This window comes from Macaca nemestrina, chromosome 5, assembly GCF_043159975.1.
Source record: "Macaca nemestrina isolate mMacNem1 chromosome 5, mMacNem.hap1, whole genome shotgun sequence".
Classification (NCBI taxonomy): domain Eukaryota; kingdom Metazoa; phylum Chordata; class Mammalia; order Primates; family Cercopithecidae; genus Macaca; species Macaca nemestrina.
The window spans coordinates 48,875,293-48,895,767 of record NC_092129.1 but is presented as its reverse complement, the minus strand read 5'-3'; the positions used below and the strand labels follow the sequence as shown (position 1 = coordinate 48,895,767).

The 20,475-nt window shown below is 42.5% G+C and overlaps 1 protein-coding gene across 38 annotated transcripts in view; it reads left to right on the top strand.

The window, feature by feature from the left end:
• LOC105465763 (PLAG1 like zinc finger 1) overlaps nt 1-20,251 on the top strand; it is a 114,387-nt gene extending 94,136 nt beyond the window's left edge. For 18 of the 38 annotated variants that reach the window (XM_011714355.3, XM_011714356.3, XM_011714374.3 and 15 more), the window contains 3 exons: nt 2,031-2,329; nt 12,110-12,584; nt 17,899-20,251. In XM_011714355.3, coding sequence (XP_011712657.2) covers nt 12,433-12,584; nt 17,899-19,138 — 1,392 coding nt within the window. In that variant the 5' untranslated portion in view covers nt 2,031-2,329; nt 12,110-12,432 and the 3' untranslated portion in view covers nt 19,139-20,251. The other 20 variants (XM_011714382.3, XM_011714377.3, XM_011714385.3 and 17 more) reach the window with 6 other exon arrangements.
• Nucleotides 20,252-20,475: the final 224 nt, after the last annotated feature.

Below are 20,475 nucleotides of genomic sequence, written 5' to 3'. Positions count from 1 at the left end.
AAATAAAAAAGTCAGTTTGGAGAATTTGCTTAAGTAAAATCAGGAGTCGCTAGAAGTGAATGAGCTGAAACTGGAAGGAAATCCCTTTGTTCAATGTGGGTTTCAGTGAATGCCCAGCAGGCGGCTAAACCAGTTCATTAAGAGAGAAAAAGACATGTTCTTAAATGCTGTTCTCAGAAGCAAATGCCTAGAAAAACATACTGTGACAGCAAAAACACATCCTGGAACTCATAAACCCTAGATCTGTGAAACTTTGGTTTTTGTCATCAACGAATAAATAAACTTACCAAAAAATATTTCCCCCTTCATTTAAAACAATTAACTAATCTGTTTAGCATCTGCCAGTCTTCACTCCTAGAAAAATGTGATTCTTGTTACTCTGGAACTCGGAAACATTTATCTGTAGGATTGTTTAATTTTATAGGGTCATTTTTAACCACATACTTAAAAAAGAATAATTGACGTTATGAAAACCCTTTTTTCCCTCTGCTTTAGAAATTAAATTCTGACCTGAAAAGCAGTCTGCAAGTAGCATCCTGTCAAACTAAGATGTGTTATTTTTCCTGTCTCTTCTCTGCTTTATTAAATCGTCATATACTGCACATGATTTTCCCCGCAGGTCGGGCCTGCCTCGGGCTCTCTGTTGTATTGTTAACTATTTAAGCATTAGACTGGCGCAGAGATGGCAGGTGGGAAAAGCTGAGGGACTTGATCTCCTCCCTGCCAGAGTTCTCCTCTTTCACGAGTGCTGCTTACATTGAACAGCTTAAGAATAAGCTCCTGTGTGAGCCCTCGGAGGCCAAGGAGTATTGTTGAATTCAGAAAGGAATCGCTTTCTTTTTGTGATAATTTGAATATTTTCACAATGAAGCTAAGCTACTTCACTGCCTGGTTTGCGTACCTCACGTTATGTGCACCCTTTCCTGGGAAGCAGAAGAACCCCTGCCTCTTTGAATACATAAATTGGTATTGTTCGTTTGTGAGATGGGTAGGCGCAAAGGAAGAATCATCTGGAAGAATTTTACTCTTTTGCTTTAATGTCTTTTTAAAGCTCTTTCAAAAAAATTTTTATACAAGCCTTTGGAGACCACCCAATTAAACCACCACAATAAATGTTGAGCATTTTGAGAAAAGAGATGGACCATGAAGATGATTTGTAAAGTGTTTATACAAGCAAAACAAGGAATACGTTGGAAACAATTTCCCTAAATGACTCAGACAAATAACCTGCTCACCTCCAGTTTTTTCCTGTATTGTGATGCATTATTTTTAAAACAGTTGTCCAAAAATGGCCTTGATTTTTCCATTTTTAACTTCAAAGGATGTTATCATACAAAATAAATGGACATAGCCTTTTTGATCAAATTCACAGAAGAAAATAGGCAAGTGAATAAATCACTTAGGTGAGATATTAATTGGCTTCGTTCCATAACAGATTTGCCTTTGTACTAGTGAAGAAAATCCTGAAAAGCTTTCCTGTAAGAGGAGCAATTGATTGGAATAGTCTTGGAAGGAAGAAACCAAGTTTGATAATTACTTGGTGAACAGAAATGCTGGTTTCCAAATGCTCATCAGGGTTCAGTGGCACAAAGCTGGCTGTAGACTTGGCTTCTGTAGATTTGGTAAAAACATAAATTCTTGGGGTCCCAGTGATGCTGTTTTAGTCTGCACTGATTTGCCCTGTGGCCACCCAGGAATCTGTATTTTTAGAAGTTTTCCTTGCTGATTCTAATGCATAGCCAGGTTTAGTAACCATTTAATTAAATATTCAATGTGGAGACTTCAACCTTCTTGCGCTGCAAATTTGATAAATCTTTATTTATATGAAGCCCCTTTGTTGAGTGCCAACTGGTTATTTGCTGACTTTCTTTCAATTCAGAATTTGTTTTAGGTTCTGTTATTGCATAGATTTGCATACCTGTTTTATGGTATTTTAATACTGTTGGTTTAAAAAAATACCATTTCCTCTGAGTGCTCTTTTGAATATTTTATGTAAGCAATTTCATGTGTTCTTTTTGTTCCACTTGCAGAAAGCAGGGGAAAAGTTGAGAGTTTTTCTTAATCCAGTTGCAAGTAGGACAAAGGATATAAGTACTTAAAGATCATCTATTAAAATGCATGAAAACACACTAGAAAATCTCCTCTGCACGTCGCCAGTCGTGTGTGTGCTCTAGAAGTGAAGCTCGGGGGTAGCATAATGGAGGAATGTTTTCCTAGCTTCATTCCCTGACGATGTACAAGGTCTTTTCTCACAGGTTTGAATCTTCAGACAAACTTCTGGGAGGACTCAGTCCCTGCCTCGCAGCAGATGTTTCCTGTCACTCAGTAGGTGCGCATGTTTTAAGATTATTTCTAGTTGGGCATGTTTATTAATGATTGCTTGGAAACACATCATAGGCAAGAACATGCTGGAGGTTCAGGGTACTTCAAAAAGGTTCTAGTAGAAAATAAACACATTTCCTCCACAAACTGCAAAATACCCGAGAACAGGGTTCTTTTAGCCCTTTCATTTTTTAAAGCTCAGTGCACATGCGTTTCAGGGAATTTGATGATGCAGTTAGCAACTTTTCATTACCTCTGCTGTCCCACATCCACAGCCTAGTAATACACATAGATCTATGGAATTTTCTGCTGACAACCCCATCAGTTCAAAAGAAGAAAGCTGCCCCTGCCAACACTCCTAACTTGTATACATAGGATTTGTAAGAGGTTGTCCTCTCTTTGTGGCAGATGTAGACTGAAAGATAAGCCTGGGAAAGATGCTGGTCACATCCCAGCCACACAAGGCAATCCAGTCATACTTCCTGAGGCTTTATTTGAAAACACTGTTGTAAAAGCTGTTGCTGAACTTCACTGCTCATGTAGACAGCGTGGCTAGAAGGGATGGCAAAGCATAAGTTGAAAGAGCACTTGGCTTAGTTCAGAACACCTGAGAGCAACCTCTGTTCATCATCATGATCATCCAATAATGATATTAATGGAAGCTAATGCCTTTGGGGCACTCACTCTGTGCTAGGCGCTTTGCTTGGGATAGTGTATTACTTGCAGTATCTCATTAGTCCATGCTTATGGGCAGTAAACTTAAATCCTCTGAGCCTCAGTTTCCTCATTTGTCAAATGGGGACAATGATGCTTTTCTACCTATCTCTTAGGGCTGTGAGATGGGAATTATTAGAATAGCATGAGAAAGCTTTATGAGCTCAACTGAAACAGTTTATTAAATAGTATTCTGACTCCTACTGAAATACAATATTGTCACTAAATATTTTGATTTATTGACCAAGAAATTGAAATTAATCCCAACAGGGCCAACATATCTACTAGGACCTGAGAGAGGCACTAGCAGTTCTAGTTAGGGCTGGGAGTTGGGGTGAAGTGGGGGAGAGTCTTGACTGTATCTTCTGTTTACAGTGCGCCTGACATTAGAAGACTAGGAGTGCTAGCCAGGAAGATCCTGGAATGTGTCTGCCCAGTATTCAGTGGCGAGTCCACGGGCTGCGAACAGGTGGGGGGTGGCTAACACAGCAGGCCTTGTCTGTCTCAGGAGCTGAAGGGGGCCAGCCAAAGCAGGGTGGACAGTATGATTGCAAGGCAAGCAGGGGAGGAAGAGCCACTTGAGACACTGCTCTCGGCTGCTGGGGAGGAGCTGCGAGCAGGCAGCGGTGGGAAATTGAGGCTTATTGTGAGCAAGGTGCTGGCCTCCAGGGTGACGGGGAGCGCAGAGCAGCACATGAAAGCCGCCTGCGGATGAGCCGGAAGATGGACCACACATGTGGATTGCAAGGACAGCTACTCAGAGAGTTCACATTCCTCCCCCAGTGAACTGGGTATGATTGTAATGGTTTGTTAAACAAACAAAGGACCTAAAGCTGTGAATGGGAGAGAAAAAAGACTTAAGGTGAAAAGGAGAAGAGGCCCTGCTTGCTAGTGTTCCACTCTTTTTAAGCTTTCTCCCCCATTTCCTTAACATTCCTTTCCCCTTTCAGAAAAGCCAGTGTTGTCGCTTGGAAAACTTGCCTTGTCCCTTCAGTGCCATTTTCTTTTAAAATGGAAACCTGATGAAATGTTAATCAGTTTAAAAAGAAAAAATCAAGAACCAGGATAATCTTAAAGGACTAGTGATAAATATTTTTATTTCTCAAATTAAGTATTCCTGGATGAACAATTTGCTTTGCATCCTTTGAATTTATTGGACATGACACGGAAAGGCAAAAAGAAAATTCTCAAGCTTCTGGCAATAATTGTGTCTAATAAAATATGGCCTGTGTCCCGAGAGGCAGACGGGCATGCTTCTGGAGGAAGCCGAGTGAGCTTTGGAACAGGTGCAGCAGCTTCACTTTTCTCACATAACCATGCATGTACACAGTTTACTATAAGTTCTGGATAGTTCTACATCGAGCTTGAAAAAAAAATACTGCATGTTACTTTAAAACTGTCCATCACATTTGTGTCTAGGGTAATCCGATTTGGTCTTGGGTTCATCTCATGTAAAAAGAACCAGTTAGCATTTCAGAATAGTACCTTTCAATCTGCTGTTCTCTCCAGGTAACTGAATTACCATGTGGGAAGGATAAGTGATTATATGTAACATTTTCCTCTCTGCAATTCATCTGTAGATGGGACATCCTCACTTTCACTGGCTCCCAGTTCCCTATAGGATAAACCCAATGTCCCCTGCCAGGTGCGCTATCCCTGTTATTGGTTTTCTGACACGGGCCCTTCTCCTGTTGATCCCAGCCAGTCTGCACCACATGTTCCACAATGCCCCATACTGCTCCTGACTCCGAGCTCTTCTTCTCTATTCTCCCCTCTGCATCTGCAATATACCTCCTCCCTGGTATACTCCTAGACTCAGCCTAAATAGTCATTATTAAACTTTAGAAAGTGCAGATATTCAAAAAATAAAAATAAAAAATGAGGTCATCTATAATTCCACTGTCAAGATGCCCTGCTGCCATGTAGTTATCTGCACTTCAAGGCCTTTTTCTGTTTATTTAGTGAATGTTATTTTAGGATCAAACAGTCCACCCAAGTCTTGAGCATCCTTTCTAGATCTCAGATCCTTCAAGGTCATTCAGGTCATTTTAACGCACAAACCGGGCATCCCATGGGCAATGTAACTAATATGCTTTTCACATTTCTCTTCTCAATGTGAGCCTATATTTTCACATACTTCCTGAGAAAGAAACAGGCTTTTCTTTCCCTTGAATGGTAACCTTATTGGAAAAATAATAGGTCCTGCTGCTAATTAGAGCTGCAGTTCCTCCATGTCCTATACTTAGAGTCCCAGGAAAAGAGATCACCGCCATCAGCGATAGAAGTAGACTAGACCCTAAAAGGGCCTAAAGGTGAGACTCAAGTGTTTCTAGGGAGGGAGGAGGGGGATATATTTTCAGCTGTCATAAAGGAATGATCCCCGTTCCTGACTATAATGATTAGAAAATCTTCCCCTAATACCAAAGGCTCTTGTCTGGATTTTGGGACTTGCTCTCCACCCCTCACCCCCCACCAGGCTACTGAGAGTCTTCTTTAATAAATAGTCCTCTTCAAACAAGGCAGTCCCATCTCAGCTTGAGAACCAGGCCTGGGCTTAACCCTTGCCTTTCTCAATGCACACATCTATTTTACTTACTTGTGGACATTTGTCTATTTTTTTTTTTTTTTTGTGAATGTTTCTATTTAAAAATACAATGCATATGGTAGGGAGAGGTGAGGAGGTGTGTTAAAGATCCAAGAGTCTGCAACAGTATTTCTTTTCCTCTTTTCCCCCTGGTGGGTACTATACTGGATGACCCATCTGGAAGAAGGCCTTTGGCCCTTTTATGGGGATCCTGGCTGTCCCAGCCCCTTGCTTCCATGCTGTACGAATGAGGAAGGCCAGTGGTGGAAGTGGCCCCAGATCTGTGAGAGATGAAGCACTTCTGTGGTGTCACATTCCAGCTCCCTGCTCATCGGAGTCATCCCTTCCCTCTTGAACGTTTTATTGGCATCCTCTACCTACCTCTACCACCTCACTCCATCTCCATGTAGATGCAGTCAGGGGCTTGCCTTAAAAATCATCCCCTCTCCTTTCATGTTTTTTGGTGTAATGATACATATTTTAACCATTTCGTCAATGAATGTTAGTCACTGGATTATATTAGCTGAGTTATAACAGGTTGCTTCATGGTGTTGACTCTCAGATGCTCTCTGGGTTCTCAAGTGTTCCCCTTGAAAGTTTGACTCAAATGCCTGTCCCAGCCCCTGGGGTCTTGCACTGCCACTGCCTTTTTGTTGGTGGTGTTCTCTTTAAAAAATAATATCCTGCTCTTTTAAGGACCTCTGTTCTCTCTAGGATATTCATGATTCTTTTTTTGAAGTTTTCTTCCCTCCATAGTCTTTTTTTCCCCGTTAGTTTTTGTGTCCGCTTTCCCTATTAAGTGCCTTCCTCTGATTTCTGGTGATTCTTGGCCTACTAATTTGTGAGTCGAACCAGTAAAGAGCTGATGGGAGCTTTGTATACTTAGGTGGGGCTTGTCAGCTGGAGCCTTGTATAGGGTAAGGTGGCGACCCCTGGAGGAACCCCCTTTGTCCTTATGGTTTGCTCTTTTCTCTTGGGCTCGTCGGCTTCCCAGGGAAGACTCCTCCATCCTCCTGGCCTGAGAGAGGGGACATTCACCCTGTGTCAGAATACTCCCCCACTTTCATACACTCTCCATAGCGAGCACTTGTGCTAGGGGAAGGAAGGGCAGGTGCCCCACTGCAGGCACCAGGAGAGGTCAGGAGGGCTCAGTGCTTCACTAACAGACTTTCACCTGCTGCTTTCCTACCTGTTTCCATCCTCACTTCCAGAGGTACTTACTGTACCAAATTGCGGAGACGTATGGTAGATGCTGCAGGGTATAGCAGGTTGTTTTGTTGCCTCTTATTGCTGGCTTAAAGTTTAGCTTTCTTAGGATGACCAAGTCGATCACTGTTTGTTTACCTGCTTTTCAGCTTCCAAAATTTGTTGTTCTCCCCCTTTTATATTAGGCTGTGTTTTAGAAAAATCCCACCATCACTGTTTTAGTAGAATTTTTGGAGAGACCAGAGCTACATGCTTTTATTCAATTGGCCATCTTTAACTAGATATTACACTATTTGTAAACAGAACACACCCTGTCCCTTTTCAGATGTTCTGGCTAGGATGTGGATTTGATGTTCCAAAGCTGTAGCATCATCATCTGGACAGCTTTCTCAATTTTCTCCCTGAATACTGAAGAAATAATTCACTTTGTCTTTCTTGTTTATCTTAAGCCTCATTTCTTAGAAAGTAAGAGCTTAGTCACTGGGTTAACAAAATTCAGTGTCTCAAGGTGACAGCTGAAAAGAACCTATAGGCAACAAGCCTGATGGCTCAGCAGGTGGCTCTCTCAGAGAGAATAGAAGGGCAGGTGGTGTCTCCTACAATGAGGATAAGCTAGAATGAAAGCTCTTCAAACACAGTAAGGTGGAGATCTCTACTGGGCCTCACTGTGTGGAGGAGGAACTCATGCCTCTGCCTGGGAGTGACAGAGAAAAGTAGAAATTTGCCAGGTAGACAAGGGTTCCCAGGACATTCCAGGAGGGAGAAAGCCAGAAGCGTGAGAGAAAGTAGCACTAGAAGGAAACAACAAGTAGATAGATCTTTGGCCTTGCCTTTAGGCCATGATGGGAGTGAGGTCTGCAGACATGGCAGCCATGACTACCTGGAGGTTCTGGACATCATCTTTCTACTGATGACATTTCTAAATAGCTTTTTAAAAATTTGATAGAGACTGCTACCAAAGTCCTTCAAAGAACTGATATTGAGAAAAACAACTGTGTTGGAAGACCAAAAGTGGAAATTCAATTTCCTCTCAGAAATGGGTCTTGCATTGATTGTGTCAGTGGGGACAATAGAAATAGAAGCCAGAAGTCACAGTTTATTTTAAGAATGTTGTAAAGCAGTTGTGTCCCATTAGATGATTGTGTTATGTAGCATTGGGGAAGTCCTGGAACTACACGTGTGTTCTGACTTCCCCCTCCACCCTCGTATACCCCTGTCCCCTGGGAACACAGTCTTTCCTGGCTGTTACCATATATATATGTTCTTCTTCCAGTCTGATCCTCTCTCATCCCCAAAATAATCAACATGAGCACAACGAAGCAGATGGCACAAGCCTTCTTTGGCATACTGGCAGATCTGTATCACTCACTCAGTATTTTTAGAATCAAGGGGACTGAAAATTATGTCCTGAGACGTTTTGGGGTAAGACTTACTATCTGCTCTGTCAGTTCTGTTAGGATCGATGGTGGTCTGCCAGATAATAGAAAGCTGTCCTAAGTTGTTTTAAGGATGTGGCCAGAAAGTGCATCGGGTTTCAACCAAAGATTGGGCTCATCAGTAAACAGCCAGAGCCGATCAAGTGCATGGTGATGAGAGATGTTGTATATATCCACACAGTTTTTTTTTTTTAATAACTAAGCTTTGACCCTCAGCCACAAAGAGTTTATAATCTGTTGGGGAAGACAGTCTTATTTTTACAGAAGTTTATTATTATATCATGAAAACAAATATTTATTTTATTCTAAGGCCCATATTGAAGAAATACATAGTTATAGTGATTAAAAATTACTATGAATTTGAGTTCAATAAGGACTCTCTGAAGAAATTAAAGAATGTTCACTATCATATAACTAATTTAGTTCTGAGGACCAACTTTGCACTTAGTGTTAGGCTAGGTATATTAAACACACGAATCTGGAACTCAAGATAAAGCCTTGGGAAAAGATATTCATGAAATAAGCATAAAAACGAGAGGCTTTGTGTTTTAGTCTTTGAGGGAAATGTTTTGGTCTTTGAGGGAAACTTGAAGTTGGAGGAAATGTGTCTCATCTTTAAATAAACCATGGCCATGTCTAACGCTCAGACTGTCCCCTTCATCTTTGAGGGCTCAGGGGAAATGTATGCATGGGTGATGTCCATGACTGCTGGCGTTTTGAATCTAGAGAAGAAGTGGCTGGAAAGAGATCTGGAAAACCTCATTCAGTGCCAAAGGGCAAGTTTTTCAATTGAATAAGCTTTATTTTTTTCTTTGTACTCCTAGTGCGTTTGGTAAGCAATTAGTCAAGGTTTACATCTGCTGAGAAAGAATGCCAGCGTTTTACTTGCCACCTCTTGTGTCCTTTCTGCACATGTGTTGTCCAAACTGCCGCTTCTTTCGGTACAATTGATACAGTATAGTATCCATAGGGAGAGAATGTGTCTCTTTCCGGTTACATCCATAGCTAAATGGTTAGAACGTGAGCTGTACATTGACACGTGGTTCTACAGTACTTTTAATCCCAGTGTTTCATAAATACTGTATATTTGTAGGGTGTTCATTTAGATTACAGTGTGCTTTCAGATCCATTTTGTTTCAGTCAATTGTCCCAGCAGCCTGTTTACATCCATCAGGTAACTATCACAATTGAGGAAACCAAAACTCAGGACACAGATAACATGGGTAAGCTGGAATTTGAACTGGGGAATCTTTCCACTGGATTCACAGAACAAGTGGCTGGATTTACAGCTTCAAGGTAAACACCTGAGGCTGAATCAGTAGCACAGTCGTGTGCAAGGAAAACACAGCCTTGCCTTCATCTCCTTTCATGGGGATACCAAGAGTCTGCCTGTGCCATCCAGTACAGGAGCCACTGGCTCTATGTAGCAATTTAAATTAAAGTTAAAGTAAAAAATTCAGTTTCTCAGAGGCACATTTTGAGTGTTCTGTAGCCATCACATCTGTAACATTTCCAATATTGCAGAAAGTTCTGTTGGACATACTGGTCATCTCACAAAGCAAGAGTTGGGGAGAATCAGCTTACTGAGATAAGTTGGAAAAAGTATATATGCAGGGCCTTAAGTAGGTGAGAGAAATACAAAACCTTCCCCAACAAACCAGCTCCTTCTCTGAAGGGGCAAGTGGGATGAAGGCTATTTTGAGTTCAGCTATAAAGGTGAGGAGAAAAAGATGCATTTTCAAACTTCATACTCTGTGTGTATTAGTCTTTTTTAATAAAAAAGAACACAGAGCAATTCCAAGTGAATGAGTGTGTTTTATAGCTGGGCCGGTATTATGGCCAGACTTAGGCTGGATGAGAAGTAGAACAGATCATGATACCTAGCAGAGCAAACTCGGCAGGCGGAATAGAATTCCTAGAAGGAGTTATTTTGTTTGTGACCAGGGCTGTTGAAGATTCCTCAAGGTAGGGCCTTAGGCATGAACTAGAATACTGGAAGGGAACCAAGGGTTGGGGGAAAGGGGTTTGGACAGAGCCAAGACAGGTAGTTAGTTAAAGTCACACATAATTGCAGAGGTTGTGCGTGCTGCTAGAATCAAAGCCATCAGAAAGAAGGCGTGGTGCCAAGGTGCTGGCCGAGGATGCCTGTGTGTCCCCTGGTTTGGATTAGTGCTGACCAAAGGTGCCTAAGTCAGCTTTCAAGTTTCCAAGTGGGTGGGGCAGGATGGTGAGGGGCATTTGCTTGGCACTGTGAACTCTGTCCAGACACTGAAAACATCTACAACAGAAGATGAGGAACTCTACAAGTTTCCTGGAATTTTTGCTGGTTAGAAAAGGAGTATGTGTTTGGTTATGCCTGTGTACTACGTAATACTATATTTAAACATGCTTAAACTGTTATTGCAATAAAGTTTCATCTAGTTAGACTCATACTTTCTGATCTGAAAGTAACCAAAAAGGTAAGTAAAAATTAACTTTTAACAATAAAGAGCAACTCTAGAGACATGGCAATAAATGACTGCAAGGAGCAGGGAGGGTTTTAAAGACTCACTGCAATTGGTCAGCTTACCATGAGTGCTCTGCTTACTGGCAAAGTTCAGCAAATGCTGGCCTGTGGACAAAAGCTACTCAAGTGTACTTCACCTAAGCATACAGTACTCTTAATTTTTTTAAGTATTGGCACTTGAAAGGTGAGCATTTACCCACCTGAGAATCTCTCTCTAGAATAGCACAGGGTGATAGTGATCCAGGGCCTTACACTGGCAGGTAGTGGCAGGTAGAGGCCAATTTGAAACCTACTGTCAGAGTCCAGGGATGAAATGTAGGGGGCTAGTCCAGGTCCTGAGAGTGCAGCTAGGAGGAGACATCTCCAAGTGTAAGTTTTTGGAACAGTTACTAGGCTGGAAAGCCACCCTAGTAAGTGAAGTATTGTTCATGATGTAGCCTCAGACACTTCAGGTTCCTCCAATGATGGCCAATTGGTAGAAAAAGAACATGGTTTTTGGTGACTGTGGCTGAGTCAGAAGGGTGATAATGATTTGGGTTTGAGACAAGTTGGGTTTGAGGAGGCAGTAGGCCCACCTCCTGGAAGTGGCCTACCAGCAGGTAGCTGGATGGGCCCTCCAGGGTAGGGCCAGGGAATGAAGAAAGGTCCATAAACAAAAGAGGAAGAGATTAGTAGAACTTACTAGAGGATGGTGCCTACAAATCTGAATGTGGCCTGAGCTGGTTCCTGAGCTATCAGCTTTGTGCCACCACATCAGTGCAACCAGACAGACTAGACTAGCTTTATGCACATTCTGTTTATATCAGCCCTTCTGCAGAGTAATCTTACAAACAAATTAACTTAGGTGTATACAAATTATTTCTTATCCTCTGGAAGTTTAAACAGGTGTGATAGGCAACTAATGTTATGCCAACAATGAGTGACGAGGAAGAGCCCATGGTTTGAATAAGCGTGGGTGATTTTTGTTTATGGACCAGTAAAAACACTTGAACACACTGAGGGAGGTTTTTGTTGTTGTTGTTGTTGTTGTTGTTGTTTTCCTCTTTGGTCAACTGAGCTTCACAGTGACCTGAAATAGACAATACTGGATCTGTGGAAAGAACTGTCCTTATGAGAGGAAAAGTGTGCTCCACTGGCCATCAGTGCTTGACTCCTCACACTCTCAGAAGCCAGATGTGTAGATTTATATGCAGACGGCCCTCTCGCAGGGAGAATTATGTTCCATGAGCACCATTTAAAGGAACGTGGTGATTGTGGGTAGTTGATTCTGAAGCGGTCAGGGAGGAAAAGCATTGTTTTCAAATGGCTAATGCAAGAAAACTGTTCCTCTTCTCTCCACAGCCAATCCGGGGACCCAGGACATGCCCCAGCTATAGTGATGCAGATTACCTTTCTGCTCCTGAATCGCACCTGTGCCTCAGACTTTCTCCCCCCAGCTTGAGACTGCATGTAAACTGGGATGTGTGAAAGCAGGAAGCAAAGCTAGTGACAGCTGAGAGGCCCATGTCTGGGTAGAACCAGGCCCACGATGCTGCCTTTCCCGTGGTCTGGAGTTCAGCTGCAGGGACTCTGCTGATGTGCCCAGCACCATCCTTCTGTTTGTGCTTAAATGGCACAGCATTTGGTCAGCACATCTGAAAAGGAAGGTGTGAGAAGCAAAGCCCATGGCCACGTTCCCCTGCCAATTATGTGGCAAGACGTTCCTCACCCTGGAGAAGTTCACGATTCACAATTATTCCCACTCCAGGGAGCGGCCGTACAAGTGCGTGCAGCCTGACTGTGGCAAAGCGTTTGTTTCCAGATATAAATTGATGAGGTGAGAGGCTTTAGCAAAGGTATGCACTTTTAGAAGTATGTTTAAATGGCTTTTCTAGCCCTCAGACCACACGATGCAAGGGGAAAGGGACACAGGATCCGGATGCATTTTAGCCTTTGAGGGATTCTTTAAATCTGCATCCAGTGATTCCTGTGGTTTTATGTGACAGTCTTGTTACGTAGCGTCAGTTCATTCTTTCAACAGAGATTTCTTATGCACCTACAATATACCAGGCCTCTCCCCATGGCTGGAGAACTAGGACAACGCAATTAAAACACAACCTCACTGCTCTGACAGAGCTATACAGGTGGAAGAAGTTGTTCTTCACTGCCTGATGAAACCTGGGAAGGCTTCTCAGATGGGGACAATCTTTAAGCTGTGACACAATGAAAGAGGAGGAGGCAGAGAGGATGTTCTGGGAAAGCCGTAAGTCTTGGCCTTAAAGCACCCATGTTCAGAGGGTACTACCCGCGGAGGAGCAGATGAGGCTAAAAGTGCAGGCAGGAAGGAAGCCACATATAGCAGGCCTTACCTCTGTCTGAGAGGGTTTGTCTCATTCAAGTGTGTAAGTAGTGAAGTAATATGATTTGTTTAGTATCCTAGAAAGAGGACTCTGATAATAATTTGAAGAAGTGGCAGGTAGGCTGATTTGAAACCTGCTCTCAGAGTCCAGGGATGAAATGTAGGGAGCTGGTCCGGGTCCTGAGAGTGAAGCTAGGAGGAGACATCTCCAAGTTTAAATGTTTAGAACACAGTTTCTCAGCTTGGGTAGAAAGCCACCCTAGTAAGTGGAGTTCAGGTGGTATGCAGATGAGGAGCATGTGCATCTAATCAAAGTTTTAAAGGCATCCATGACACACCAAGGATAAAAAGCACTGTTTTAGCGGACGAGTCTTTAAAAAAAAAAATCACATTTAATCTAAGTTATTTATTGAATGCCTGTTAGGTACCTACTTCCATGAGGGATATGAATACATTTGATGTAGTTTCTGCCCCCAGAGGATCTTTTTAATATCACAGGAAGGCTCCGTGTACATGCAGTGGCTGTGCTGCACAGTACCGGAACTGGTAATGAGCATGGTGTGTGTTGTGTCTGTGCACTCAGAGCCACACACATACCACGCCCACTCATACGCGCTGCTTTTGATACTTGGTTAAGGAAAATGCACCATTTGCCCTTAATTTCATGAAATAAACTTTGAAGTTTCAACTTTGACTGTTCACATACAAACGCCTGGAGAGAGCCAGGCTTTAGCAAGTGAGACTTTGCATCTGACTGGTACTACCATAGACATTATGAAATCTTGGAGTGACCCTGGAGGAAGGCACTTGAAAGAATGAAAAGATGGAAATTATGCTCCTGGCCCTTAAGAATACCACTGTTATACATAATGTAATGTAATAAGTTGGTTTTAAAAGTTAGCCTGCAAATGCTTACGTATTTTAAAATTCAAATGTCTTCTGTACATGGGCCCCCCTCTAGCTGTCACGAGCAGAAGTACTGAGTGCCGATCATGTGCATGATTTTGTTGCAGAGGCTCCCTGTTTTGCATGAAGCTTCTTGCGTGTGCGTAGGGTAAGGGTCCTTATCCAAACATGAGAGCAGCGCTGGCTGTAGCTGAGTCACAGTGAGGACACTAAAACTGTAGATAAAGACTGAGACACATACAAGAGACCAATGTTTAGAAAAGAAGCATTAGTGGGGTAGAACTATTGGAATGACAGTTGACCCTTGAACAACGTGAGTTTGAGCTGCGCAGGTCCACTTATACACAAATATTTTTCAACCAAATGCAGATTGAAAGTACAGTATTTGCAGGGTGTGAAACCTGTGTATACTGAAGGCTGACTTTTCATACACACGTGGTCCACAGGGTGGACCGCAGGACTTGAGTATACGTGTATTTGGGTATGACAGGTAGAATCAGTATCCTGCATGTTCCGAGAAATAATTTACTATGGTAAACTGCACTGAAAAAGAAGTCTTAAGTCATGTTTAGAAGGTAGTTGTTCTGAGCAAGGAAAATGGCTTGTTCAGTTAAGGGCGTAAAGAGAGGCAAAAAGGGGAGCTGTCAGTGTACTTTATGTACGAACTGCCTTCCCTACCTCAGCCCCCAGCATGTCTTGCCTCTCTTGCCTGAAGCAGTGATATAATAAAGGACTGGAAGAGTGTGAGATGGCAGGATGCTTTCGGTTTTGCTTTTAAAAAAAGGATGATACCTGTAATCCCAGTACTTTGGGAGACCGAGGTGGGTGGATTATGAGGTCAACAGATAGAGACCATCCTGGTCAACATGGTGAAACCCTGTCTCTACTAAAAATATAAAAAATTAGCTGGGCGTGGTGGTGCACGCCTGTAGTCCCGACTACTCGGGAGGCTGAGGCAGGAGGATCACTTAAACCTGGGAGGCGGAGGTTGCAGTGAGCTGACATCGAGCCACTGCACTTTCCGGCCTGATGACAGGGCGAGACTCCATCTCAAAAAAAAGAAAAAAAGATGGGGCAACAGAGGTTGAAGGAAAAAATAACTGACTTGATTAACCAGAAAACATAATGTGGGTTCCAGTGCAGCAAATAATGAAACCAGTTAGAGACAGCAACAGGCAAGAAAAGATGATTTGGCAAGGTTGGAGGTCCTAATGTGAGCAATCAACCTCTAAATAATTCTGAGATCACTGATATGATCCAGATGATACCCAAATATGGTGGCATTGGGTACTGACTCTAGGACATACTAAAGCTGTTTTCATGGGTTATAAGGTAAGATGAAAAACTGAGGGAAAGAAACAAGTCGTTGAAGTAATTTCAGCTACAGGATGAGAATGTTCTAGATCAGGATTGTTGCATAAGTAAGTAAGGGATAAATTAAAAGGGAAAGAAGTAGATGCCAGGCAAGGGAAAGAGTCAAGAAATTCAGAAGTGTGGGAGCTAGTGAAGTTTGGAAGGCAGTGGTCTTGTTCAAGTACTACTGGGGTGTCAGCTTGCACCCCACTTACAGGTAGTACAGGTGCAGGACAGGAAAGAGTGGGTAGGAGATAACCAGGTGAAGTCATTAACCTGGTATTGATCTACCCATGGGTGATAAATGAAATCAAATCAAATGAAAATCCTCTATAATGAAAGAAAAGAGAGAGGTACAAACTGACTCGAGAGCTGTGGGTCACCAGTACTGGGCCAAGAAAAAAAAAAAAAAAGGTTTAAATACCAAGTGTGTAAGCCAGCCCCACTTCATATTTATTCCTGCGATATATATATACATATAGATATCTTGTAGAACAACATGGCTATTTGCCCTCTAACATGCTCTAAAAACCCTTTCTCCAACCTGTGCATTTATTTAGATAGACCTAGAACGTGGAGACACTAGCACAATCTGATTTCTCAGATGCCCATAGTGTTGGTTCCTGTCCCTGCCTTACAGTACCCACCATGTTATCATTTATGTGCGAACCAGCCGTGGTGTCCTGGAGGGAAGGGAAGGGATGCACACAGCAGGCTTTTTTATTTTTTATTTTTAATGAGAGACAGGAGGGAGGCATGAGGTTGTACTTTATTTTTTAAGAAAATGACAGTTTGATTCAGATTAGCTTTATATTTTTTGAACTGGCTTCCAGTCGGCCTCTAGGTGGGGGCCTCCACTCAACAGCTGCTGTTGTAGACCCCTCACCAATTCTGGCTCCACAAGAGGAGCAGGAATAAACAGTATAGGGCAGATGTTGGCTGAAAGGTGTAATTAAGCATACTTTTGACTTAAACATACTGTCTTAAAGAGATCCTATCTCTTTTACGGAATGAGTTGTTAGAAATTCTTTTGTATCTAACGTGAAAGCTCACAGGGTACAACTGCACTTAAATTGTCAGTCAGGACAAGCTTTAGCCTCTCAAGACAAAACCTGTAAAGGAGGTAACCCTGAGGGATATGAAGCTACAAGTTGTAATGAAGGATTGTTTTATAGGAGATGCTAACATATAGTGCTCTGTGTTTTAGTTATTAAAATGAACCCTTTTAAAGCTCAAGGATGACAAACTCAGGGTTTCCTTATGCACTGAGCTTTTAAAAGCCAATGTTGAGTTTAGATGTTAGCAATTCAGTGGAACTGTGAAAAAGATGGAATTGTGGTGGCTTTCCATAACAATTTCTTCTTCACAAACATAAAATAGCTATTTTGAAATTCCAAATTGACTAGATGGACTATGGCTTGTCCCTGAGCCATTGTTGAAGACAGACTTACAACTCTTATTAGGAGTAGCAGCTTCATATTTAAAGAAGAAAGTCTTTTTGAATTTTGCCAATTAAATTACCAGTGACCTTTAAGAAGTAAGTCGAAGGTGTCTTAGAGGGAAAATTTGAAGTAATGGAGACAGGCAGCAGCATCAGAGATAAGAGCTGATAGGCAAGCTTTGAATGAAGGAAATCAAGACAGTGGTGAGATCTCACGGTGGGCAGAGGCTGAGGCTGAAAGCACAGGCAGCAGGCTGATGTTCACAGTCCTATTAGACACTTTTCTGAGCTTAAGGATGGACTTTTTAAGAGGCTCCTAAGAGTTACCTGTCCATGGCCTGAACTTTCTGTCTCAAACAACAGAAACATAGGAACTAGGAGTGATAACCTAAAACTGGGGCTTTATGTGGTTCTGGGTAGCAGGCAAATTGAGTCACTTGAATTTCCAGAGTACAAAAGACCCCTTTAACCCCTTCCTGAAAAAGATTTTTCATGGTCACATATTTTTAAATACTTGCATACTTTGTTTAGAAATCTGTATACATTTAAAAAACATGTTCTCTTAAAGAATATTCTGGCCAGGCAGGGTGATTCTTGTCTGTAATCCCAACACTTTGGGAGGCCAAGGCGGGAGGATCACTTGAGCCCAGGAGTTTGAGACCAGCATGGGCATAGTGAGACCTTGTCTCTACAAAAAAAATAAGAAATGAAAAATTTTAAAAATTGGCCAGGCCTGGTGGTGTGTGCCTGTAGTTCCAGCTATTTGAGAGGCTAAGGTGGGAAGACTGCTTGAGCCCAGGAGGTTGAGGCTGCAGTGAGCCATGATCGGACCACCACACTCCAGCCTGGGGAAAAGAGTGAGATCCTGTCTCATAAAACGTTTTATAGGTGTGAAAAATGTATTATGGCTTTAGTATTGCTTGCTTTTTTAATTATAAAAGTTTATATATTTGGAAAATATAAGAAAGAATTTTGAAAATTATACCAAGACCCAGAGAAAACTATTAACATTTTGATATAATATTGTTTCTACACCTTTCTTCAGCTCTTTAAAACAACTCTGTATTGTGAAATTTCTCCTTCTGCTCCTAGGCATATGGCTACCCATTCTCCCCAGAAATCTCACCAGTGTGCTCACTGTGAGAAGACGTTCAACCGGAAAGACCACCTGAAAAACCACCTCCAGACCCACGACCCCAACAAAATGGCCTTTGGGTGTGAGGAGTGTGGGAAGAAGTACAACACCATGCTGGGCTATAAGAGGCACCTGGCCCTCCATGCGGCCAGCAGTGGGGACCTCACCTGTGGGGTCTGTGCCCTGGAGCTAGGGAGCACCGAGGTGCTACTGGATCACCTCAAATCCCATGCGGAAGAGAAGCCCCCTAGCGCAACCAAGGAAAAGAAGCACCAGTGCGACCACTGTGAAAGATGCTTCTACACCCGGAAGGATGTGCGACGCCACCTGGTGGTCCACACAGGATGCAAGGACTTCCTGTGCCAGTTCTGTGCCCAGAGATTTGGGCGCAAGGATCACCTTACCCGGCATACCAAGAAGACCCACTCACAAGAGCTGATGAAAGAGAGCTTGCAGACCGGAGACCTTCTGAGCACCTTCCACACCATCTCGACTTCATTCCAACTGAAGGCTGCTGCCTTGCCTCCTTTCCCTTTAGGAGCTTCTGCCCAGAACGGGCTTGCAAGTAGCTTGCCAGCTGAGGTCCATAGCCTCACCCTCAGTCCCCCAGAACAAGCCGCGCAGCCTATGCAGCCGCTGCCAGAGTCCCTGGCCTCCCTCCACCCCTCGGTATCCCCTAGCTCTCCTCCGCCACCCCTTCCCAATCACAAGTACAACACCACTTCTACCTCATACTCCCCACTTGCAAGCCTGCCTCTCAAAGCAGATACTAAAGGTTTTTGCAATATCAGTTTGTTTGAGGACTTGCCTCTGCAAGAGCCTCAGTCACCTCAAAAGCTCAACCCAGGTTTTGATCTGGCTAAGGGAAATGCTGGTAAAATAAACCTGCCCAAGGAGCTGCCTGCAGATGCTGTGAACCTAACAATACCTGCCTCTCTGGACCTGTCCCCCCTGTTGGGCTTCTGGCAGCTGCCCCCTCCTGCTACCCAAAATACCTTTGGGAATAGCACTCTTGCCCTGGGGCCTGGGGAATCTCTGCCCCACAGGTTAAGCTGTCTGGGGCAGCAGCAGCAAGAACCCCCACTTGCCATGGGCACTGTGAGCCTGGGCCAGCTCCCCCTGCCCCCCATCCCTCATGTGTTCTCAGCTGGCACTGGCTCTGCCATCCTGCCTCATTTCCATCATGCATTCAGATAAATGATTTTTAAAGTGTATTTTTCGTATTCTGGAAGATGTTTTAAGAAGCATTTTAAATGTCAGTTACAATATGAGAAAGATTTGGAAAACGGAACTGAGACTATGGCTTATTCAGTGATGACTGGCTTGAGATAAGAGAATTCTCGAACTGCATGTATTGTGCCAATCTGTCCTGAGTGTTCATGCTTTGTACCAAATTTAATGAACGCGTGTTCTGTAATCAAACTGCAAATATTGTCATAACCAACATCCAAAATGACGGCTGCTATATATAAGTGTTTGTCATATGGAATTTAATCGTAAGCCATGATCATAATGTTAACTAAATAACTTTATGTGGCACTGCCTAGTAAGGGAACTATGGAAAGGTTTGGATCTCTCCAAACTGGGAGAATTTTAAAAATAAGAAAATAACCTTTATATGATATATTATGACTAGGCTGTGTATTTCTTTTCAGGGATTTTTCTACCTTCAGGGTTGGATGTAGTTTAGTTGCTATTACCATAGCCAACCTGTAGTTTTACATATACAATTTCTTGTGGAGCAATAGAGTTCTCCATTTTACAGAAGCATTTTAAATGTAGTTTGAATATTTTCCACAAGATGCTGCAATGTGAGTTATCACTTCATTTATCTTAAAGACTAAACTGGTTGTCAGCTACATCTAACAGAAAGAAAAATCACTGTGTAACCAGGTTAAGTGGTAAAATAATCCAGGCGTCAGTCAAAGGCATTTTGCTGACTATAATATTGATTATATTTTTAACAGGAATATAAGAAAATATTACTGGAATTAAAAATATATATATTAAACAAGAATTTTCTTTGCTCTGTCTAGCTTAAACTACTACTCAAGCTGCTTAACTTCTTAAGTATTGTTTTTAATCACCAATAAATAAGTGCATTTGTAATTCATCAGTTTGTCCTTATTAGCTTTTATTCAAAGAGGATTATGTTTTACAATGTAACTATAATCTCTTGAATTTGGTATCTTATTAATGAGTTTTAAAGATGTAAAACCTAACCTTTTTTAAAGCTCCATTGTCTTATGTTTTTAGAGGCTTTCTTTTCCATAAACATATATCTTACATATAATAAACTTTTCAAATCTTGCAATTTGGCTTGATTAATTTTTCATACCGCTCCACCTGTGTCAACATGAACTACATACACTCAGATCAAGACAGAAAACACTTCCGGCTCCACCTGGCTCCCTCCTGCCCCCTCCTGCCCCCTCCTGCCCCCTCCTGCCCCCTCCTGCCCCCTCCTGGTCATTACTTCCCCCACAGAAACTACTGTTTGGACCTCTACTGAGCATCTATTAGAAACTTCACTT